General features: G+C 41.0%; 1 protein-coding gene across 3 annotated transcripts in view; it reads left to right on the top strand.

Annotated features, from left to right (window-relative positions):
* The first annotated feature begins 640 nt into the window (after positions 1-640).
* The window catches only part of LOC118841921 (transient receptor potential cation channel subfamily C member 4 associated protein), a 79,686-nt gene continuing 55,681 nt past the window's right edge, over positions 641-24,645 (top strand). Inside the window, exons 1-4 of one of the 3 annotated variants that reach the window (XM_036749616.1) lie at positions 641-883; positions 10,728-10,856; positions 16,178-16,294; positions 21,300-21,357. In XM_036749616.1, the coding sequence (XP_036605511.1) occupies positions 740-883; positions 10,728-10,856; positions 16,178-16,294; positions 21,300-21,357 (448 nt within the window). In that variant the 5' untranslated portion in view covers positions 641-739. The remainder of the gene's footprint in view (positions 884-10,727; positions 10,857-16,177; positions 16,295-21,299; positions 21,358-24,645) is intronic. The other 2 variants (XM_036749618.1, XM_036749617.1) reach the window with 2 other exon arrangements.

Below are 24,645 nucleotides of genomic sequence, written 5' to 3'. Positions count from 1 at the left end.
GTATTGATCACTTCTTAACTCTTTCAAAGTTATTTGTCTTTGCAATATGGTTGTTATTGTATAAAATTGTTCTGGTTCTGCTCACTTTCCTCTGCATCAGTTCATACAACTCTTCCCAGGTTTCTTTGAAACTATCCCCTTCATCATTTCTTATAGCATATTAGTATTCCATTACATTCATATCACATAACTTGGTCAGCCATTCTCCAGTGGATGGGCACCCTTTTTTGCCACCATAAAAAGAGCTGCTCTAAACAATACTGTACACATGTATCCTTTTCCTTTGATCTTTGATTCTGAGACCTTTGATCCCTTTGGTATATTAGACCTATATAGCAGTACTGCTGGTAAAAGGAGGGGCAGAGTTTCAAAGTGCAAAGTAAAATACTCTTTCCAGTGTACCGTGTGTGTGTGTGTGTGTGTGTGTGTGTGTGTGTGTGTGTGTGTGTGTGTGTGTGTGTGTGTGTGTTTTGGAGGATGGTATTTGCCACTGATTGACCCTGAAGCACCCACCAACCCCGCCTTCTATCTCTTACCTCGTTCCATATTCCAGAGGGCACTGAGCACTTCCCCACCACCCTGAGACAGCCGAACTACATTTCCCAGAATCCTCCGCTACGGACACGCAGCTTGCGCTTCGGCCCTGGGCCAGCTGGGGTCGCTGCGGCGGCCCCTCCGCCGCTCCGTACAAATCGCCACTAGCCCCGGAGGCCGCTTCCTGTTTGTCCTAGGAGGAGCCATGGCGGCGGCGGCTGTTCCCGGGGCCGGCCGAGAGCGGCGGGCGGCGGCCTGGGGCTGGGGAGGCCGGCCGTGCTCCGGGAACATCTTGGATCAACTCCGGCAGGGCCAGGTGACGGGCCAGGGCCTGGCCCGGGGCGCGCAGGTAGAGCCGGGCAGGCCTGAAGGGGCGGGGCCTGGGCTGCGGGCCCGGAGCAGTCTGTCTGTCCGTGTGTCAGTCAGCCAGCCAGCCGGCCCTGGGGCCGGGGCAGCTGCCACGACTGGGGCCGGGACTGGCGGCTCGGGGTGTCAGCACTGGCGCGTGACTGCCTGCCTGCTTGGCCGGGGAGGGGCGGGCCGGTCCGTCGCGGCTGGGGAGGGGGCCGCTCCGAGGGTCGACCGGTCACTTGGTCAGTCAGCGCCGCTCTGGGACCCCGTCAGGCCGTAGTGCAGAGGGCAGGCTCATCCCTCCCCCACCCCTCCACTCTGGCCCGTCGGGTCTGTCAGCTCGAGGCGGGGTTAGTCTGGGGGCCCAGCCCCGGCCCCTAGAGGTAGCGAGGGAAGGCGACTGTCCGCCCTGGTTTAGAGCCCCCCTCAACATCTGGAATGGTGAAGGTGGATGGGGCATGGGGGAGCCTGGTAAATGTCAAAGAGTGTCGGGAAAGTGACCCCAGAGGAAGAATTCACACCCTGTTCTGACCCCACTTCCCACGTAGTGATATGGGATAGTCAGTAAACTTTTACTGAGTACCTACTATGTGCCAGGCATAAGCCCTGGGGAAATCAAAAGAGGCAAAAGGTGGTCCTTCCCACCCCCAAAGAGCTTACTATCTAATGAGACCACAAGCAAATAAATGTGTACACACTCGCTATATATAGAATAAATAAGAAATAATTTAGAGAGGGAAAGCACTAGAATTAAGAAGGGTAGGGAAAGGCATCCTGTAGAAGATGGGATTTTAATTGGGACTTAAAAGGAAGCTAGGAGGTTGAGGATGAGGAAGGAGAGCTTTTCAGGCATGGGGAGTAGCCAAAGCCAAGAGATGGAGTATTGTGTTCATGAAACAGCCAAGAATCCAGTGTCACTGGATGGAAGGGGGTTGAGGGGGCCAGTGTTAAGGTTAAAAACACTGTAAAAGTGTGTGTAGGAGTATGTGGCGTAGTCAGACCTGCACTTTAGAAAAATCTCTTTATTGGCTGAAAGGAGGATGAATTGAAGTGGGGAGAGATGTGGCAAAGGGACCCACCAGCAGGCTGTTGCAGTAGTTCACGTGTGAGGTGACCAGGGCCTTCATAAGAGCCCTGGAAGTGTCAGAGGAGAGAACATGGACTTGCCAGAGATGTTGCAAAGGTGGTATCAGCAAACCTTGGTAATGGATTCAATATGGGGGGGTGAGAATGAGGAATCCAGGGTGACCACTAGGTTGCTAGCCTGAGGGACTGGGAGGATGGTGATGCTCTGGACAGTCAGAGGGAAGTTATAGGAGAAAAGTTTAGGGGGAAAGATAATGACTTCCCTTTTGGACAGGTTAAGATTTCTTTTGAACATCTGGTTTGAGATGTCTGAAAGGCAACTGGAGATGGGACATAGGTCAGCAGAGAAGTTAGAGCAGGATGGGTAGGTTCAAGAATTATTAACATAGAGATGTTTAATTAAATCCATGGGAGCTGATAAGGTGACCAAGTGCTGTAGTACAGAAACCTGAAGTTTAAAAAAGGATGGCCCTGAAGGGTCTTTGGACAACTTCTTAAAGCATGAGGTGCAGCGTTCAAAGTGAAGTCTGAATGAATCATAGTATGGTGAAAAAGGTACTATCCTTAGAAGACCTGTGGATTTGATTTTTGGCTTAGCAAAGTTAAGGGAGTTTTTTAATCTCTCAGGGTCTCAATTTCCCTATCTGTAAAATGAAGAGGTTGGACTAGGTAATCCTTAAATTCCCTCCCAGTCCTATCATTCGATGATCATTACTTGCTACACTGGGGTATAGTGAGGAAGACACTTTGTAATTCTTTATGTACTATATGATTTTGACTTAGTTTTTGTCATTATTGGCCTGGGGAGATTACCCCCACTCTTACTAATCTTCAGTCTTTTCTTTTCTACCATTGCTTCCTTGCTGCCTACAGACACTCCCATGTTTCCCTCATCTTCCAGAAGTCCTCACCTGATCTGTCGTCCATTCCTACTAGCTGTCCTCTCATATTTCTTTTCTTTGTCTTGGAAAAACTCTTTGAGTGGGACATCTATAATCAGATATTTCTCTTTCATTCTCTTCTTAACTCTACAGTTAGGTTTTTTACCTCATCATTCAACAGAAGCTGCTCTTTCCAAAGTTACTGGTGATCTCTTAATTGCCAAATCTAATGGGCTTTTTACAATCTTTCTTGACCTTTCTGCTGCCTTTAACTCTGTCCACCCTCTTTTTTTCTCTAGCTTTTCATGACACTGCTCTCTTGTCTGGTTACCTACCCTTTTGACTACTCCTCACTTTCCTTTGCTGGATCTTGGTTCAGATTGCACCCACTAACTGTGGAGCCCCCAGGGCTCTGTCCTGGGTCTTCTACTACTTCTATACTATTTCACTTGGTAATCTCATCAGCTCCCCTGGATTCCAGATTCCCAGGTCTATTTATTCAGCCCAAACCTCTCTCTTGACCTCTAATATTGCATCTTTAATTAGCTATGAGAAATCTCCAACTGGATGTACCACAAACATCTTAAACTCAATGTGTCAAAAATTGAATTAATTCTCTTTTTCCTCAAACCCTCTCCTATTCCTAACTTCTCCATTTGTAGACACCACCATCCCCCTAGTCATCCAGGCTTGCAATCTAGAGGTTATCCTCAGTTCCTCACTCACCATCACCCCCATTCAATCTTTTGCCACTTCCTGTCCATTCTACCTTCTCAAGATTTTTCATATATGCCCTGTTCTCTCCTCTTAAACTGCTACCACCCTGATCCAAACCCTCATCACCTCATGCCTAGGCTATTGCTTTAGCCTTCAGGCTGATCGCCCTGCCTCAAGGCTCTCCCCATTCCCATCCATTCTTCCCTCAGCTAACAAAGTGATCTTGGTAAAGCACAGAACTGAAAATGTCACTCTCACTACTGAAAAAATTCTAGTGGCTCCTTATTGCCTCCGAGATCAAATGTAAAATCCTGTTTGGCTTTTAAAGCCTTTTTATAACCTGGTTTCTTCCTATGTTTCCAGTCTTGTTGCACCTTATTCTCATCTCCATACTCTGTAATCCATTGACTCTGACTGTCTTGTTGCTCCTTGGACAAGACACTCCAACTCTGGACTCCGGGGATTTGATTGACTGTCCCACATGCCTGGAACTCTTTCCCTCCTCATCTCTGCCTCCTGTCTTCCTTCAAGTCTCAGTAAAATTCCCACATTCTGCAAAGAAGCCTTTCTGGTCCCATTAATGTGGTGCCATCCCCCCGCTATTATCTCTAGTTTATCCTGTATACATGTTGTTTGTACAGTTGTTTGCATGTTGTCTTCGCCACTAGATTATGAGCACTCTGAGGGCAGAGACTGTTTTTGCTTTTCATTGTATCTCCAACTTTGGCTCAGTGCCTGGCATATATTTGGCACTTGACAAATGCTTGTTGACTTGTTTTGATGAGGGCTGGATAAGGATTCGTGGATGAAGTAGAATTGAATTGTACTTTAGAAAAGGGAGAGGAATTGAACAGGCAGAGAAGGGCATTGTAGGCATGGGAAACTGGATGAACAAAGGTTTGAAGTTGTGATTGTTGCAGGTTCAAGTGCTTGTGAGTAGTTTGACTGGAGAGAAGACTGTTGGAGGGGAAGTAGTGTGAGAGAAGGTTACCTCGGTGCCAGATTGTGGAGGGCTTTGAACATTAGGCTAAGGAGTTTGGACTTTGTCCAGAAAACAGTAGGGAGACATTGAAGGGTTTTGAACAGAGAAATGATCTGTCCCAATTTATGCATAAATGTGTGCAGTGATTTGGCCATGGGATTGCTTCCTGTGGTTTTCTCTTTGCGTTTGGTCATTCTCCCAATTCATTATACCTTTGTTTGCCCACCTGATCCCTTGTTCAGAACTTGTTTCATTTTACAGTTGATTCACTTCAGCAAATAATTACTGTACTTCTGCAGCCGTCGTTTTTTGCCTACTCAGACAGTGTTCCTAGTTCAGAATGGAATCACCTTTCACATGGATTATTGTAATAGTCTCCTGATTGGTCTCTCTGCCTCCATCTTCTACAGAGCTGCCAAATAGATTCTCCTAAAGCACAGATCAAAGAGCTTCAGTGGTGCCTTAATACCTATAGGTTAAAACACAGACTGGTCTTTGGCATTAAAGCCTATCACCGTCTAGCTTCAGTGTATCACTTTAGGCTGATGTCACATTGCTCCCCTTTGCACGCTCTTGAGTTCTAGCCACACCGACCTGTTTGCTGCTCACAGTGTTAATTGAAGCATTCCGTTTCCTCCCTCCATGCTTTTGCAGAAGCTGTCCCTGATACCTGAAAAGTTCTCCATCTTCAACTCTACTTTTTGGGATGCTTAGGTCATTTCAGAATTCACCTCAAATACCATCTCTTCATGCACAAATCTTTTAAAAAATTTTTTAATCCTTCCCCAGTTCTTAGGATTCCCCACCCTGCCCCTAGCCCCCTCCCAAAATTGTATTTATTTTTATTTTTTTATCTGTTTATTTGTGGTTTTCCCCTCAGTAGAATGTAAGCTCCTCGAGGGCAGGAATTGTTTTATCTTTGTATCCTCAGCACCTTGCACAGTGAGTAGTGTATGTTAGCCCTTAATTAATGCTTGTCATATTGTGTTATGTGCTGAGCATTCTGCTAGGTGTTGTAGGTGATACAGAAGAAGTCACAATGTCACAGTGAAAAGAGCACCAAACTGGAAATGAGAAGACCTGGATCCTAGTTCTGGTTCTGCCACTGCCCTGTAGTATGTATGACCTTAGGTAAATTACTAATCTCCTTTGTGCCTCAGTTTCCTTATCTGTAAAATAGGCAGGTTTGATTGGTTAGTTTGTTACAACCTCTCTCAGCTACTATGAGAAGTATAAGAGAAATTCTCTGTCCTCCAGCAACTTACAGTCTTATTGAAGATAAGAGATTAACATTCACAGAACAGCTGGATAATAATATAGTTTGTATTTGATTAGGTGCCAAAATGAATATAGACAGAAAGTGCTGTAAGAGAGAAGGCAGAAAAAGGCCAGGTCAGAGAAAGCTTAATAGAAGAAATGGGCCTCATACAGGCCCTGAAGGATGAGTGGAAGATCCTTTGAATGGTGGGGATAGAGCATGGCATTCCATGTGTTGGGGAAAGCATACACAAAGGGCTAGATGATAGGATGGGTCCAGATTATAGACACTCTTAAACATCAGGGAGAGGAATTTGAACTTTATCCTGTAGGGAATCAGTGAAAATTTTTGAGTAGGCAGAGCTGTGGTAGATCTGTTTATTAGGAGGCACTGTTTTGTGAAGAATAGATATGAGGGGAAGAGATTGAAGGCAGAGGGGCCAATTATAAGACTATTGAAATAGTTCACTTGTGAAATAAGGGCCTGAGCTAGCGTGTTGGTTCTAAGAAGGGACCTAAGAGAAGCTTAGACTCAGAAGAGGAAGAAAAGAAGAAATCACTGTATAGGATTTTGCAGCCAGTTGGATATTCCGAGGAAAGGAAGACCAATTAAGGCTCCAAGGTTTTGGAACTGGGTGATTGGGAAAATGATGATGCTGTTGTCAGAAATAGGGAAGTCAGGAGGGAAACCACTTTGGGAGAGGAACAGGGACAGAGTTTAGTTTTAGACAGCATTGGCTCTAGTTAATTACTTCCTGTTAGCTTTTTAAGTTTAGAATTCAAGGTTAGATGGCAAAAGAGAAAAGCTTTCATTTGGTTTTCACATTTTTCATAGTAAAATGTCATTTGTGAGAAAGTATCTGAAACCCCCACATATACTGGTCATTGGCTTATTAAGCAAGCTACTCTCTACGAGCTTGCTTAAAGTTCTTTCCACTTTTGTAAGAGGAGAAAATCATGAAAGGACTTCAGTTTCCTGTCTCTGAAATGGCATTAAGTACTACGTGGGTATGCAGCATTGGACTTTCAGTATGAATATGGTTTCTGAGGCCCTGGGGTCCTCCCTGAAAGACACTTTTTTTTTCCATGTGCCACTCTAGCCCCCCTTATTACTTGATGCCTAGCCTACGAGCCTGTCTTCTGTAACCGCTACTGTCTTCCCTTTTCTCTATAGGGTAAAATCAAACTCTTTTGCAGTCAAGGCTCTCCATTGTGTTGCTTCTGCCCTATCTGTCCAAGTATTATCTCTTACTCCCCCAATATGCCCTCTACATTCTAGCTGGACTCATCTTCTCACTGTCTGTCACCATACCATACTTAATCTCAAGTATAATTCAGTTCTACTAATATTTAGTAAAGTATATGAGACTAAGCGTCAGGTTAGCTGAATTTGAGTCTTAACTCTGTTGTATGATAGTGCTAGCCACTTATTTTCTTCCTAAATCCTCAGTTTCTTTGTCTCTTAAATGAGGATAGTATTTGTACTAACCTACTTTATGGGGCTAATGTGAAGATACAGTGGGATAGTGTTTTTAAAATGCTTTGCAAACTAAGTCAATATATAAATATAAAATAGTCTTATCATTTATCCCTCAGGGCCCAGCCCAAGTATTGCTTTCTCCCAGAAGCATTCCTAATTCTCTTCAGCCTACGTTGCTTTGCTCTATCTCCTTTGCACACCTACAGGGCTTATTGTCTGGATCATTCATTATTGGCACATATATTGCCTTATGTTGTTATTTAATTAGTTCATATGTTTATGTCCTATGTCTTAGAGACAGCTGGTGGCACAGTGATGCTGGGTTTCAAGTTGGGAAGACTTGCATTCAAATTTGTTCTCAAACACTTATTAGCTGTGCAGCCTTGGGCAAGTCACTTAACCTGTGTTTGCTTCAGTTTCCTCAACTGATAATAGAATAATAACCAGGATAATAACCACACCTACTTTGCAGGGTCATTGTGAGGATCAAATGAGATGATATTTGTAAAATGTGTTCAGCAAAGTACCTGGCACATAGCAGACTAGATTAAATGCTTATTTCCTTCCCCTTCCCTTCCCACTTTCCTCATTTCTCCAGCTAGATTAAAAACTACTTAAGAACAGGAACTATGTCTTCTTTGTCCTTCTCTTCTAGCATGTAGCGCAGTGCTTCCTAGTAAGCACTGAATGAAGAAATGAAATAAAGAGTAATTTTAGGACTAGAGGTTCAGGATTGGCTCAGGCATTCCAGAACAGTGTCCTAGGCCTTCTCTTTAGGAGCAAGCCAGAGTCCCCAGCTGCCAAAAATGAAGATATGTCTGCTTCCAGATTGTAAGCACTTTGAAACAGGGAGAGACTCTGTCCCCTTTTCCATCTTTTCATCCTCAGTACTTTTACTCTACAAGTAAGCTCTTAACAGGTTTGTTGAATTCAATTATAATCTTACCTGTCCTACCCACTTTCACATTTCATTGCCATCAGTTTATCCCTGTTGGTGCTCCCAGTGTGCTTCTGGTATATTTGCAGCTGTCTCTACCTGTTTTTCTCTCCAAAATGATAAGATCATAAATACAATCCATGGTTCATTCCAGTATATTAACTAGTATTCTGTCTGAATAAAGGATTGTAAAATATTAGAGTTAGAAGGTATTCTTAGAAGTCGTGTGATCTACACTTTTCCTATTCTTGGCTGGTTTATGGGAAAGCATGGTGTTAGTGACTTCAGCCTTAAGATAAGGGTTGTAACCAAGCACCATACACTTTTCTGTATAACCTTTTATGAGTACATGACATTATCTACATTTTTCTTGAATGTATGTTTTCAAAAGGCTAACAAATTCCATATATTATCATTGTATAAAATAGAATGATTTTTATGTATACTAGAACTATCCCTTTAGGCTTCAAAAAGGGCCTCTTATTCTGGCAAGTAGGTCTGGATTCACCCTATACATACTTTTAATAATCTTATTAATTTCAGTCATATTTCCCTCCAGCCTGTATCTCTCTTGGCTGAAAAGGTTTAATTTTCATAGTTTATTCTCATGTGGAAATTCCTCTATCCTTTTGATAACTTCAGTTGACTGTCTTGGGGAGGGCCCAGTGAGAACTGTGGATATACATAATTTTGTACAGAGAGAAACTCCTAGCAAACGCTTTCTGTTAATGCTTTTGAGTAATTCTATTTCTTTTATTCCAGGGGTTTCCACTGTTATAGTATTCTTCTGTGAACCTCTTCATTCTCTATTAGTTGCCAGGGATTTATGTTGGTGTTTCACAATGCCATCTATGGATTCTGTTGTGTGGGACTGCTGTGAAGCAGTCCCAAGGATTTCCAGTAGCTCCCCTTGCCTACCATGGTCCAAGATGGAGTTTATTAATGTATTCAGACACTATCTTCCATATTTATTTGGCTCTGTACTTAGCAATGTGGGAAGTACAAAGGTGTGTATAATCTAGACTTGGTGCTAGAGGGGCTTGCAGACTAGGTGGACAGGTAAGATATGCACAGCAGATAACCATAATGCAAGGCAATATACAGGGCAATGGAGAGAACAAGTGGTACAAAATGGTATAGGAATTCAGAGAAGGAGCCAGTTACTTCTGGCCAGGGGTGCATAGACTGTTGCATGGAGGTGGCATTTGAGCTGGACATTGGAAAAGAGGTGGAATTTTGATAGGTGAAGCTGGGGGAACATGAAAAATATTCCAGTAAGAAAAGAATTTCATGAACAAAGCACACCTGGAAAATTAGTCTTAAGTTAGTTGTACTGTGTGGATGGGTCTAGTGGGGAAATAGAGGTGGAGCCAAGGACCTGGGGGGTTGATTATAGGATTAGAGCTGGGAAGGTTTGATAATCTTACCCTCGCATTTTAAAGATAATGGAACCCAGACGTGGAGGAGCTAAGAGCTGGGATTCAAAACCAGGTCATTTTCCTCCAAATCCAGTGTTTATATCTTGCTGATCCTCCTATTTAGCAAATGGGCCGTACCATGCATAAAACAACATTATAAATATAGTATGTAAAGTAAGCCCCTTGGAGAATTCTTTTGGTTGTACCCTTTTGTCTCCCCAGTGCTTAGCAAGATTGCTTGCACTTGGTAGGCATTCAGTAAATGTTAATTAATTAACCTGCTTCCATTGTAGATGAATTCTTTTAAATAAGATATTATGCCTTGATTTAGACTGACAGTGTCTTTTAATAAATCAAAATGCTTTTGGATTTCCACAAGCATGCTTGACTTTAACAGACCTTGAATTTCATATGTTAATCTGGAGTGAATAAGGTAATCTGGATTTTAATCTCTGTCACCTAATTACTGTGTAACCTTGAACAAGTTGCTTCCTTTGTTCTGGGCTTGTGTTTCCTCTTTAGTAAAATGAGGGTGTGGACTAGAAGATATTTAAGGTCACTTCTAGTCCTGAAATTGTGTTTTGCCTTAGTAATAAAATGGGCAAAGAGCATTTGGAGTATAAATAGGTGCAGAACCATAATTCATTAATTTACCTTTTTATGTACCAATATTTGCCTAGTTGAAGCCATCTTATTCTTTTTACCGTAACTAGGTGGCACAGTGGATAGAGTGCCAGGCCTAGAGTCAGGAAGACCTGAGTTCAAACCCAGCCTCAAGTGCTTACTAGCTATGTGACCCTGGCTAAGTCACTTAACCTCTGTTTGTTTCATCTGTTAAACAGGAATAGTAATAGCACCTATTTCCCAGGGTTCTTGTAAGGCACTAAACGCAGGGCCTGGCACATAGTAGGCACTATGTAAGGGCTAGCCGTTATTATGATGTCTCTACTCAAATGCTTTAAACATTTTTCTTTGAACGGGGTGTCTTATCCCAGGTCTGTCTGAGCAAGGCATGCCCCTCTGCCATCTTTGCCAGGGGCATCTGTCTGGAGAGTGAACGTTCATGTTGTTGTTTCAATTGCAGATCACAGAGGCTTTTCTGAAAGAAAGAGACAAACAAGCCAAATGGAATGGGATCCCTCTGTTGCTTCAGAAACTCTATGTGAACAGTCAACCCAACAGCGACTTTTCTAAGTGCCAAAGCATCCTCAAGGTAATGTCCGCAGTCTCTTGGAAAAGGTTTCGTTTTAACGACATGATTTTATTTTATACCTGTGTTATTTGTAACAATTGTTATGTTTGAGGGGTGTGTGATAATTCTTAATACAAATAACATTTAAAAGATAATAGGTATTTATGTAATATTTTACAGTTTATAAAGTGAGGGTGCGTAATTTCATTTAATCCTCAAAACAACCTGTGAGGTTAACAGTGTAAGATTGTTGTTCTCGTTTGATAGATTAGGAAATTGAGCCTCAAAGAGGGGAAGGGGCTGCTGGCAAAGTCATGTACATAAGCTAGTAAATGGAGGCTCTGGTACTAAAATCCAAGCCGTCTGATTCTAGTCCAGGACTTGCTGAAGTAAGCCATGTTGAAAAGGACATCTCTAGCCCAAACTCTTCCCTACCCAATCTCCTTGTTGCAGTGTGGCCCCTAACTTAGATGAAAAGAGATGCAGTCTAGGAGACTCTCGGAAATGGTGAGAAAAGAGACGTGGCAGTGGCTGAGAGGTTTGCTTATATTTGGGTGGGGTTGGTTTTTAGCAGAAGAAGGATTCTTCTCTCAGGTCAATTGAAGGAGCAGGACTGGCACAAAGTCAGCAAAGGAGAGATGAGATGATAGAGTTACCTTTCTAAAATCTTGTTATCAGATCTGGGATTTTTAATTCATGACACCCATTCCAAAAAGCAGCTAAGTGGCACAGTAGATAAGAATGCAGGGCCTGAAGTCAGGAAGCCTGAGTTCAGATTTGGCCTCAGATACTAATTTGACCCTGGGCAAGTCACTTAACCCTGTTTGCCTCAATTCCTCCTCTGTAAAATGAGCTGGAGAAGGTAGTGACAAACCACTCCCGTATCTTTGCCAAGAAAACCTCAAATGAGGTCATGAAGAGTTGGACAAGACTGAAATGACTGAACAACAAAATTCCAGCTAAAGATAAACATTATCCTTATAATTTTATCTTAGTGTCCAAACTAAATTTAATATCCAAATTAAAATTTTATCTTAATGTCCAAATTTATATTGAGGTTAAAATATTGCATCATATAACATTTTTGTCCGTCAGAATATATTTGGTACTAGATAATCATCATTATCTGCAAGAAGGATAAGAATAAAGATTTCTGATAGCATGTGTTAGAAATGTTGTATGAGGAATTTTTGAACCAAAGAGTGAAATGGACAAGGTGATCTCCCAAACTCCTTTCATTGCTGAGATTCTGTGATCCCCAACCTACCAAAGCATACAAAAGACTCGAATAGATTCAGTTACAGAGTGGTCCTCAGAGAAATAACAAACAATTTAAAGAACTAGTGGAATATTCAGTGCTCACGGCTAGGCTGTGCCAACAGAATAAAAATGACAGTACTACCAAATTTAATTTATACTTTTCATACTATACCAACCAAATTACCAAGGATAAACTTTACAGAGTTGATTAAATAATAACAAAGTTTACTTGGAAAAACAAAACCTCTAGAATATCAATGATGAAAAAATAAAGGTATGAAGGGGAAATTACACTTCTAAACCTCACACTAGTAAAGCAGCAATTGTCAAAGCCTCTGTTATTGGATTAAAAAAGAGCAGTAGATCAGTGGAATAGGCTAGACAAAGGAGAATCAGAAACAATAGAATTCAATAACCCTGTATTTGATAAAACGGAAAATGGAAATTACTCAGGAAAAACTCCTTATTTGATAAAAACTGCTGGGAAAACTGGAAAATAGTCTGGCAGAAATTAAGCTTAGACTAAAACCTTATATCATTTTCTGCAATACATTTTAATTAGATATACAGCCTTATTATGAAAGATTAGAAAATATATAGAAAACTATAGAAAAATTAGAAGAGAATCAGATGATATTATGATATACCCATCACATCAATGGATAGGAAAGGTATTCTTAACCAAATAAGAGAAAAAAGCAATTACAAAAGATAAAATAGAAAACTGGTTACATGAAATTGAAAAGTTTCTGAACAGAAAAAATTAATGCTATCATAAGAGCTGTAGTCGAATAGGAAGAAAAATCTTTGTATCATATTTCTCTGATGAGAATTTAGTATTCAAGATGTATAGACATTTAATAAAGATATATAAGATTAATAGCCATTCCCCCATAGATAAGTGGTCAAAGGATGATACGGACAAACCATGCTCAAAAGAACTACATGAATGAAAGAATGAATGTTCCAAATCACTAACAACAAGAGAAATGCAAATCAAAATAACCCTGAGATTTCACCTCATACCTTGCAAATTGACAAAGATAACAAAAAAATGCCAGTGGTCAGTTTTGGAGGGTTGTGAAATGAAAGGCATGTTAATACATTGTTAAGAGCTCTGAAATGGTATAACCTAGGGGTGGGGAACCTGTGGCCTCAGGGCCACATGTGACCCCTTAATGAAAGGATTTGTTTTGTAAAACTTGGACTCAGCAATTTGGGACTATGCCCAAAGGGCTATAAAAATGTTCATACCCTTTGAGCCAGCAATACCACTTCTAGGGTTGTATCCCAAAGAGATCGCACAAGTGGGAAAAGGACCCATGTGTACAAAAGTATTCATAGCGGCTCTTTTTGTAGTAGCAAAGAATTGGAAATCAAGGGGATGTCCATCAATTGGGGAATGGCTGAACAAGTTGTGGTATATGAAGGTAATGGAATACTGTTGTGCTATAAGAAATGGGGATGATACAGACTTCATAACAACCTGGAAAAACCTATACAATATAATGGTGAGTGAGTGGAGCAGAGCCAGGAGAACATTGTACAGAACCACAGATATATGGATTCTGTGATGACGAACCCTGATAGACTTTGCTCTTCTCAGCAACACAAGGTGCAAAGACAACTCCAAAGGACTCACGATGGAGAGTGTTATCTACATCCAGAGAAAGAACTATGGAGTCTGAATGCAGATTGAGGCACACTTCATGCTTGCCTTTTTTTTCCCTTTTTTTTTTCCTCTTTTTGTTTTTGGGGGTTTTTTTGGTTCTGTTTCCTCTTTCTCATGATTCATTCTTGGTCATAATTTTTCTTCACAGCTTGACTAGTGTGTTATACATAGTAGATATATCAGATTCCATGCTGTCTTGGGGAGGGAGGTGCAGAGTGGGGAAAGAAAACCTAGAACTCAAAATTATGTAGAACCGAGTGTTGTAAACTAAAAATAAAAACTCTCAAAAAAAATAAATAAAACTTGGACTCAGTCAAAAGGCCACACCTAAAGACCTAGAAGGCTACATGTGGCCTCGAGGCCACAGGTTCTCCACCCTGGTATAGCCCTTCTGGAAAGAAGTGTGGAATTATGCACATAAAATGGCTAAAATGTCTAGACCCTTTGAACCAGAGATTCCATTATTGGGCTTATACCCCAAGGAAGCCATTAGTAAGAAGAAATATTTATAGCAGTACTTTTTGTGATAGCAAAGAATTGGAAATAAAGTATATGTCCATCACTTGGGAAATAGCGAAATAAATTGTGGGGTCATGAGTATAATGGAACTTTACTGTACTGTAATAAATGATATGTGTTGATGAGTGCAGAGAAGCATGAAAAGATTTACATGGACTGATGTAGAGTGAAATAAGCAGAACCAAGAAAACAACACACACAGTAACTATAATAGTGTAAATAGAAAGAATAACCACACACCAAAAAAGCCAAAAGTAAATGCAACAAAATTATAAAGATCAAGCAGTATTCAAAAGAAGAGATATGAGAGGACATCTGTCCATAGATATCACATATGTTATGTTTTTGGACTTAATCTGTTTGTCAATCAGGTGTGCTGGGGTTTTTTCCTCTTTAAGAAAAATGCTATTTGTTATGTGGGATGACTGGGAGGGGGGAGAAAGATTCTGGGGATAAGTATGATGATATAAAAGACAGAAGATATCAATAAAAACATTTCTTAAAAAAAGGAACCTTTTTCAAAGCAAGGCTTATTTCACTTGTCTTTGTATTCCAACTGCTAAGCACAATGCCTGGCATAGTAGTCCCTTAATAAAAATGGTATTCTGTTAAAAAAAAAGGATTCTATGATTCCTTCTAAAAAATCTACACACGGTTCATCTTTAGTAGAAGGTTCAGATTTGAAGGGAAGAGAAGGCTAAAATAGACTGTTATTACTTGCAGCTGGTGGCTGATGGCTTTTCCTGAATTCACTGCTAAGAATGGTTCCTCAAACAGGCACGCTCTGCATAGTGTTCCTTTTACCAGCATCATTTCCAATAATGTGTATAATATTTGTTAACCTAACCCTCTTATCACATTACAAAACCCTACTGTAATGTCATTTGACCTTTCACCTGAGATGGGAGTGGGGTAGTCAACAACCAGTCAGGCTGCCATTGGAACTCGAGTAACCTTAGCTCCTACAGGTGTCAGTCTACTTACTGCTTACAAAATTGGTCCTGTGGAACTATGTGCCTCTCGTGACATTGTTTTGTCTGACTGGTGTGTTCGAGAAATCAGTTAATATTAGTTGAGGTGTGCCTGTATTTGTAGTCTTCCTACTGAGGAATGAGAGGAAGCTTAATTGTAGTGGAAAGGATATTGGATTTGAAATCAGAGTCTAGGTGTGAATCTGGATTTTGTTACTTAACTACCTGTGTGACCCTGGGCGAAAATCATTGAACTTCTCTGGGTATCAGTTCCTTATCTTTAAAATGAGAAAGTGGCCTCTAAGATTTCCTTTCTGTTCTAAATCACAGGATCACATAATCCTGTGAACTTACAGTGTTGGTAATTTATTATAACACCTTATCTTGTCATTGGCTTAAGATCCTCACATCAGCTCTTTGAGGCAAAAGTAGATCATTTGATGAATGAAGGAATAGATTCAGCAAGACTAAGTGACCTGCTTATATTTATCTGTCCATGTAGTGATGGAGTCAGGACTAAAATCCAGATCTTCAGACTCCTGGGTCTCCTTGCTTTGAAAGGACTAATGATGCAGCTATCTGAGTATGGCATTCTCAGAGTATTCATATTGGAACTAAAATGACCATTAACAAGACAGTGCAGTAGGAAGAATTCTAGGAGTCAGGAGAATTGATTTTGAATTCTGGCTTTACCATTAAGCTTTGTGACCTCAGGCAATTGATTTCATCTCTGAGTCTCAGTTTTTTCATCTGCAAAGCAGAGATAGTACTTTCACTCCTCCAAGGATTAGTTAGGACCAAATGAGATTGAGATTGTATATGTAAAGTACCACCTAAATGTACCTGCTATTAGATACAGGATTTGCTCTATGATTATGGTCATTCAAAAGCCTTTCTTTTCCTTCCTATTTTTCAAACAGGAAATCTCTCCACTTCTCTCTATGGAAGCTATGGTGTTTGTTACAGAAGATAGAAAATTTTCCCAAGAATCCACCTTCCCCAACACATACACTTTTGATTTGTTCGGAGGTGTAGACGTAAGTTTGTTTTGGTTTTCTTGGTATTGTGCTCTGTGTAACTGTTGGATATGAAGATATTTCAGAATTTCATTTGAGAGAGACCATTCTAAGCTTGCATCTTTTAAATGTGAATAGCTTTAGCTGTAGCGCAAATACATAACATTATAGAAAAGATCTTGCTTGCTATTTAAAGTAGTTAAAAACCTCTGTTTCCATCTCTGCATATTGAAATCCCTCCCTTCATTTAGGGGGCCTACTCAGGATACCACCTGCTGGGTAACCTTCCCTGATCCTTCTGCTAGAAGTAATCTCTCTCTCTCTCCCCCCCTCCCTTCTTCCCACTCCCCCCCTTCCTCCCTCCATCCTTTCTCTTTCTCCCTCTTTCCAGTTTCTCATAGCACTTTGGATTTCTCTTTTGCATTTAACACAGTTTGTCTATTAATTTTTGTATGCATTTTAACCCCTCTATTAGATTGTAGTCTTCCTTTTGTATCTCATCATAGCATGGGAGTCACTGTACCAGCAGAACATTTGCTCTGAAAGATCCTATAAAGCCAAAGAGACTGTTGAGGGAATGGATTAAGTGATGGACTGTGCATGTCTGTTGTCCTGGTACCAGTTCTCTACTATGTCATGCTGTTTTAAAAAAAAAATTCAAATTTTAAAGGACATTTTACAAAAATGAATAGAAAGCAACCTAATAATTTCTGAGTACATTTTTAGTAGCTTAAGTGGTCTATACAGAAGAAGTCTATTTAGAATCATAGACTCTGTGGGCTGGAAGAGACCTCTAAAAATTATCCAGTGAAAGTAACATCCCTTGTCTCTGATTTGGCAGATTTGTTTCAGCCTGGAGACTTGAAGACATTTTGAGGTGCTAGGTGCTCTTCTCACTTGTTGAGCTTCATTTTCCTCTTAATAGAATTTATCCTTTTCTTTCCAATTTGAATGTCTTTCTCCTGGGATGGAAAAGACAACAGCTAAATAGGAATTAAGCTTTCTATCATTCAACTTAACAAACATTTATTAAGTGTTTATTATGTGCAAAGTTCCTTCTGATGGGACCTGGGGAGACAAAGACAGATAAAACACAGATCCTGCTTTTAATGAACTTACACTTTAATTTAGGGAGGGATGGAGGGGGGATGGACATGTACACAAATAACCATGGTAAAAGGAAAGCAGCATGATATGGTGGATAGAGCACTGGGCTTTGAGTTAGGAAAACCTGGCTTCAAATTCTACCTCTTGGGCAAGTCACTTAACCCCTTTGGGCCTCAGTTTCCTCATCTGTAAAATGAGAGGTGGATGAGGTGGCCTTTGAGGTGGGAAGGGGAATGATGAAAGGAGAATGTGAAAAGTGTAAAGGAGAGATCCTATGAAAATGCTGGGAGAAATTTGAGGAGGAAAAGATCGCTTACAGCAGGGGTTCTATGTCATCTTATGAGTGCTGTTAATAGAGATCATAAAGCTCTAGTCAGGCAAAAGTCTCTGAATATTTTGAAGTCTACTTTTCCTTAAATCCTATACCTAGAATTTTTTCCTTCCTAGTTATCAGTTCCAAGATTACATTGTCATTTTCTCATTTGCTCAGCAAATATAAAAACAAAGCAGTTTTTAGGGGGATGGTATTAACATCTGAGGGGATTGAGACAGGTCTCATGAAGGAGGTAACATTTGAGCTAAGTCTTAAAGGGTCCCAGAGATTCCAAAAGGCAGAGGTCACAAGGGAGTGCGTTCCAGGCATGGGGGATAGCCTGTGCAAAGGCACGGAGGTGGGAGATTGAATGTTATATATGAGGAGCAGCAAATTCTCCAAAGATTATGGTCACTTAAGTATCATCAGTTAGTTTTTCCTCAGTTGTAAGAGAGTCTGGTGTCTTTAGAAAGCTTATCCCCTCCCTCCCACCTCCCACTCTGCCTGCTCACTTTACTTTTCAAGAGATAAAATTGTTGATTAGGCAAGCCAAGAGTTTATCAGGTTCTGTACTTTTAACAGAGTTAGACTTCTGGCTGATACCCAGAGAGATGAAGTCTTTCATTTGCTACTGCTAAAACGGTTATCCTTATGTAATCTCTTCAATTTATCATATCTAGTTTAGAGGCCAGGTTTTTATTAACTGTTAGAGGAAATGTCTCCATGGTTTATGCTAAAGGAAGTGAATCATTTTTTTCTTGGTGAAAGGAATTTGTGTTCATGTTGTCATTTAATTATTAGGTCTTTTGGAAGATTTCTATTGGGTATGGGACCATTAGCTTCATTTTGTCATTTTAGTTTACAGTCCTAGAAGCCTTTACAGTGGGATCACAAAGAGGGAAATGACTAGACATCCTTTGAAGATTAGGGATTCTTACAGCTTCTCAGCCAAGTGGGGGTCACTCTGCCATTCCAACTAGGATGTGGTGGTGGCAAGGGCTTGCTTAGGAAATGGCAGCCTTGACAGGGTTGGCTGCTAGTCTTCTCTCTCGTTTTTTGTTGTTCAGTCTTCAGTCATGTACAACTATTTGTGACCCCATTTGGAGTTTTCTTGGCAGAGATGCTGGAGTGGTCTGCCATTCCTTCTCCAGCTCATTTTACAGATGAGGAAACTGAGGCTTACAGGGTTAAGCAACTTGGCCCTGAGTCGCACAGCTAGTAAGTATCTGAGGCCAGATTTGAACTCAGGGCTTCCTGACTCCAGGCCTGGTGCTCTACCCACTGTACCACCTAGCTGCCCCGTTTTCTCCTACAGAGTTTTGCTATTTTAAGATCGTTGAATAGCTGCAAGGTGCTGGTGGGATTTCTGTCCAACCCCTAGGCTTCTGGACCATTGTTCTTTCTCAGTGCTACCCTGATAAAGGCAGGATGTGTAGTGAAAAAAGCCCTAGGCTTGCAGTCAGGAGACCTGGATTCTCATTCTGGCTCTTTCACTAACTAGTTGTATGACTTTTGGCAATTTGCTTTCCCTCTGGGATGTAGGCTCCTCACCGCTAACACAAAAGGGTTAGACTAGGTGACCTGAGGTCTCTTCCAGCTCTTTATATGTTATGATTTGTAAAATGTTTTGCCCCAGTTATATATAGAACAGTCACTGTGAATTACATCAAGGGCAGAAAAATCATTGAAATTCTAAGTAGTAAAGGTCACATCAATAAACTCTCTTCCCTTAGGCAGTTGCTTACATAGCAGTTGCTTTGAAATATGAGGCACTTAAAATATCACAAAGTATTAGCTTCATTTTTGTATGCTGTCAGAGTTTGCCTGTGTCTTGGGAGCCAGCAGGGCATGTGAAGATTACTTAAGTCCTCTGCTGAGCTGGGTGCCATATAGAACCTAAAATTGGTGGGTTCCCATGGTACTGAAGGGAACCTTCTTTTGGGTTTTCTTTTCCATATATTATATGCTTTCCTCCTGGGGCTTCATTAATTCCAAACTTCTGAGTTGTATATCTTCTCCTACTAGCCCCATGGCAGTTAGAACTGAACACAATTAGAAAGGGGAAGGGGGAAGAAGAGGGGGAAACACTAACACCAACTCATAGAATATAGTACCTTGGAGCTATAAGGGATCTTAAATAGTGTAGCTTCCTCATTTGACAAAAAAATGTCATTCGAGACTTGCCAAAAGTCGTATGGGCTGGGATTAGAATGCTGAGTTCAGTGCTCTTCCCATTACGTGAAAATGTGTCATCGTTTAGAAGGTACCTTGCCTCTACCCCAGGACCATAGCAACATTTCAAGCTAGCTGCCCTGGGTTTATTCTTTGCTGTAGCCCCTTAATTCTATATTGGTCTCACCAGAATTTCCCACATCAGCTCTGGAATTTGGGCCTTTCCCCAGATCAGTATGTACTTCTCTGACCTTTCAGTAGGCCCTTTCTTGCTGAGCCTGCTTGCTGAATCAGCTGCCTGCTTTTGAAGATACTCTCTAATGTTAGTCTGCAACTAACTGCCATAGCTCTCTCTCATCTCAGGGTACTGGAGCTGCTTTGCTAAATCCATCTTTGGAGCAATCTCAGGAATGTTGATTTGTCTTCTAGAGTGGAAGTTAGATTCTGAGCCCAAGGAATCTGTTTGAGTTAAGCTGAAGCTTTTCTGTTACCTGGAGAGGGTTCATTTATTACATGTGTACTAAGCTCCTACTATGTTCATTGCATTGTGCTGGGCCCAGGTGGGGATACAGAGATGAATAAGATACAGCCCCTGCTTTCAGAGAGCCTACAATCTGATAGGGGCAAGAGAACATGTAACACAGAGAGCTGTGATAATATATTAAAACATGACAAGTGCAGTTTAAGGGGACACAGTGCTAGAAGGTCAATGAGGGAGCTGTTACCTAGTTTAGCCTTATAGGCAGAGCCAGAGACAGCCTTACAGAAGAAGCAGCATCTGAGCTGTATATTGAAGACAGGGACGATAGCACATAAGGGTGGAGAAGGGCTTTAGTAGGGAGCAAACGGTGATTTTATAATTACAATTGACAATGCAGGGTGTATTCCTTTGACCATTAATTGTAGCATTGTCTATCACTGTGAAAGCAGAAACGAGAACTTATGGTAGAGATCAGAAATAATCTAGTCTTAAATATCCTCATTTTATAAAGAAGGCTTCTGAGGGGCCTAGAGGGGCAGTGACCTACCTAAGGACTTACATCTGTTTATTGGTAGAGTCAGGACTAGGATTCACCTTTTCTGATTCCCCTTATTAGTCATATAATCTGGGGCAAGTCAGTTGACTTTTATGAGCCTTGGTTCTGTCATTTGTAAAATGGAGGATATTTTTCTCTGTTCTGCTTCCCTCATAGAGTTGTTTTGAGGATGAAATGGCCTAACAGATCTAAAAGTATAAATTGTAAAACATGAGACAAATGTGATGGATTATTGTTATTCCATTGTTCTGCCTCTCTTGTGTCCTGGATATGTGTGGGAGGGTCTTAAAAGTCTTGGGAAGAGCACATTGAGCCCTGAGCTGACACAGACAACACTAGGCCATAACTTGTACTTTGAAATGACTTTGTAGATTTAATTCAATTCTTTTTTTAATAGCTCCTTGTGGAAATTCTTATGAGACCTACACTTACTACTCAGAAAAAGAAACAGAAAAGTAAGTGAGCCTGTCATTGTCTCTTAAGCCCTTGTTTGTTGTGCTTTCCCCCACATCAGCTCTAAAATCCTGTCGCCCTTAGCCTCTATGACTCTCTGGGAGAATTCTGTTCCTGTGTTGGGAAGAATTCCTTGCTCTTAAACCTCGCCTGTATTGTCTCAGGAAAAGAAATTGGTTATTTAACAATTAATGGTATTTGTAGGTAATCAGATTAGCTATTCAGAACTTAAAAATAAAAAAAAAAAAAGATAAAACTTACCAATGATTGATTTCCTTTCCCCATAGGGGCAGGTCCTTGGAAGGGATTATGTTGCATCTGATAGGGTTGAAATATGGGACAGTCCAACCCTTGTACCCCACGATAGGGAAGCCCTGTCCTGTTGCCACTCTTGGAGGGCATAGCATCGTCAGATGTTAGCATTGGCAGGCACATCAGATCCTTCAGTTCAGCCTCTTCATCTTAGAGAGGAAGAAACTGAGGCCCAGAGAAGTGAAGTATTTTCTCAGAGTTATCCAGCCACAAAATGGAAAAGCCAGAACTAAAATTCAGCTTCATGACTCCAAGGCCGCATTTCTTTTCACTTTACCATCTATTAGAAAATTCAAGTAATCAGACTTTCTGCCCCTTCCTCTGTGTTTACTAAATATACTGGTTAATTGATGTTTTTTTGTATATTACTATGTGTATAATCAAAGGCAACATGAGATATTATATAATACCCCGGACCTGGAGTCAGGAAGCCCTAGTTCAGATCTTACTTCTGACATTAGCTACATGTTACCATGGACAAATCACTTAACTTCTGAGAGCCTCAGTTTCCTTATCTGTAAAATGGGAATAATATGCCTGTAGTTTTAAAACACATGCTTTTTGTGAGATTTCAAGTGAGATAATGTATGTGTTTTGCTTTGCAAACTTTTATAGTCAAAAACAACTATGTCAGTTGCTGTGGAGGTTATGGTTTGACATAGACTATCATTCAGTAAATCATTAAAGTGCCTACTGTGTACAAGGCATGTGTTCGATGCTGGGGATTCAAAAACCAAGGTGAGAGTCCCTGCTCCCAATATCCTACCATAACAAATACAGGTAAGTATAATATAGTATAAGGAATGAATGAGTAGCCAAGGAGACATTAGACAAAAGTGCTAGGAAAGTTTGATGGGAGCAAGAGCTGACCCCTGTGGCTGTCTTGGAAGGCCTGTCCAGAGGACAGCCTGTGTAAATGTGTAGAGGCAGACACTTGTACTGATAGAGCCTGGAACACAGGGGAATGTAAAGTAAGACTGAGGAAGTAGATTGGACCAGATTGTGGAGAGTTTTTCAGATGTCAGGCCCAGGAGCGTGTATTTTATCCTAGTGGTGGTAGGGAGCTGCTGATAGCTTTTGAGCAGGCGTGTGACGTATCAGTCCTGTGACCATGTTCCATCTTAGAAATGAATCTGAGGTGAAACAAGTATTTTTATAACAAGGCTTTACTGTAGGTTCTTTTTGGTTTGCACGTGGGGCTAGAAACGTGTTCAGACCAGTGGTCAGTTTCCCCTAAAGGAAGACAAGACGTGGAATGAAGGTTCTGTAAGTGATCAGTGTTCCCTGGGCTGTGCTCTGCTGAAAGACTTATTCTGGCCACGTGGAATGGCTAAAGGATTGAGTAATGGGTTAGCTTTCCAGACTAGCAGAAAAAAATTAGGCCCATAAGGCTGGTTTCCTGTTTCAGCTTATTTTAGACAGATTTTTTTTCAGTAGCACAGGGATCCTAAAGGAGCTGACTTAGTGGGGAGACTTTGAATCACTAGGGTAATATTGAAGCCTATTCTTACTGATTGTGAGCACACCAGTTTTCTTCTAAGGAAGAAGTAGCAGTAAGTGACAAGGAAATAGCTTATGCTAGAAGTGGCTGTCAGCATTCATTTAAGCCTCTCCATTTAGTCCTTTTCCAAATTAAAACAAACACCACACCAAGGGCTGAAGGCAAACTTATTCTTCTATCCAATATCCATTTCTAAACAAGCAGACTGAAGTAAAACATCACATGTCATCTTCATCTCTTTAGACTTCCTGGTCAAATACTTAGAGTTTGCACAGGTCTAGAAGATGAAGGTTTGAAGGCAAAAAGACATTAGGTCATATACCCAACCAGAAATACCGAATTGGGAAACGGAGAAATTTATAGAGGCTCTGTGGCGAGGATGCAGCTTTCGTTTTTGGAAACTCCTTACTGGTGTCGCTGATACTCTAAGGAAGTGAGTGGTCCTGTGAACTGATGCTAGTTTGAGTTTCTGTACATTTTGTGATTTAGGCATTCCCCACCTAACCCCAGTCATTGGTTTTGTAAAAATGACATTATAGGAAGTAGTTAGTTCAAGAGGAATAATACCAAAATTGGAATGGGAAGTTGACTGACTGTAAGGGGAATTAACATTGGGACTTATCACTCATCAGCTGGTCATTGTCCACCTTATTTATGTCTCTGGTGATAGGGCAAATGATGATAGTCTGTTTTTGCAGAGTTACAATGGAGTCTGTTTAAAATGCCTTGAAGATGTTATTGTAAAGTGACATTTCTGAGCCCAGTATTATGTTGGGTTTGTGCATTCTTCAACCAGCTCAGTAATGCTCCTTCCTCTAGGACAGGGCTGTCCAAAAATTTGGCCTGCCTACAAGCATAGAAATTTACATAAATGCTTTAGTAAATGAAGCCAGCTACTGCAGACCTCTCACTAAAATGGCAAATCAAAATATAATGTCTATTGTTTCAATAAAAACCTAAGGTTGGACACCCCTGCTCTAGAAAGTGAAGGCTGTGGTAGAAAAGAGCAGGGATTGAGACTTGGTGTCTACCCTAATAGCCCATGAATTCCTAGAGGATTGGAATTCTTTATTTCATTCGGAAGTGTTGGCACAATTTTTCTTAAGAGCAGATATCCAGAGAGATTGCCCTACTTGCCATGTAGGCCAAACGCTAGCACAGGGTAATGGTGAGGACAAAAGTTCTGGGATTATGGATTAGAACACTTGGCACAGAATTAGATACAACTCGCATTAGGTGGGCTGCTCATGGGGATATGAGAGAGAGAGAGAGAGAGAGAGAGAGAGAGAGAGAGAGAGGAAAATATCTTTTGTTGATCAGTAAGAACTTATTAATTGCCTTCTGTGTGCTAGGCACTGGGGATACACAGACAAAAATGAAACAGTACCTGTCCTCAGGGCAATAACAGCATGATGTTAGTAGTTACTGGGGTTTGTGCATATGTTTATTTTAAAATGTGCTTCACTATTCACAGCCA

The sequence above is a fragment of the Trichosurus vulpecula genome, chromosome 3 (genome assembly GCF_011100635.1).
Source record: "Trichosurus vulpecula isolate mTriVul1 chromosome 3, mTriVul1.pri, whole genome shotgun sequence".
NCBI lineage: Eukaryota > Metazoa > Chordata > Mammalia > Diprotodontia > Phalangeridae > Trichosurus > Trichosurus vulpecula.
This window is presented reverse-complemented; position numbering and strand designations above follow the sequence as displayed.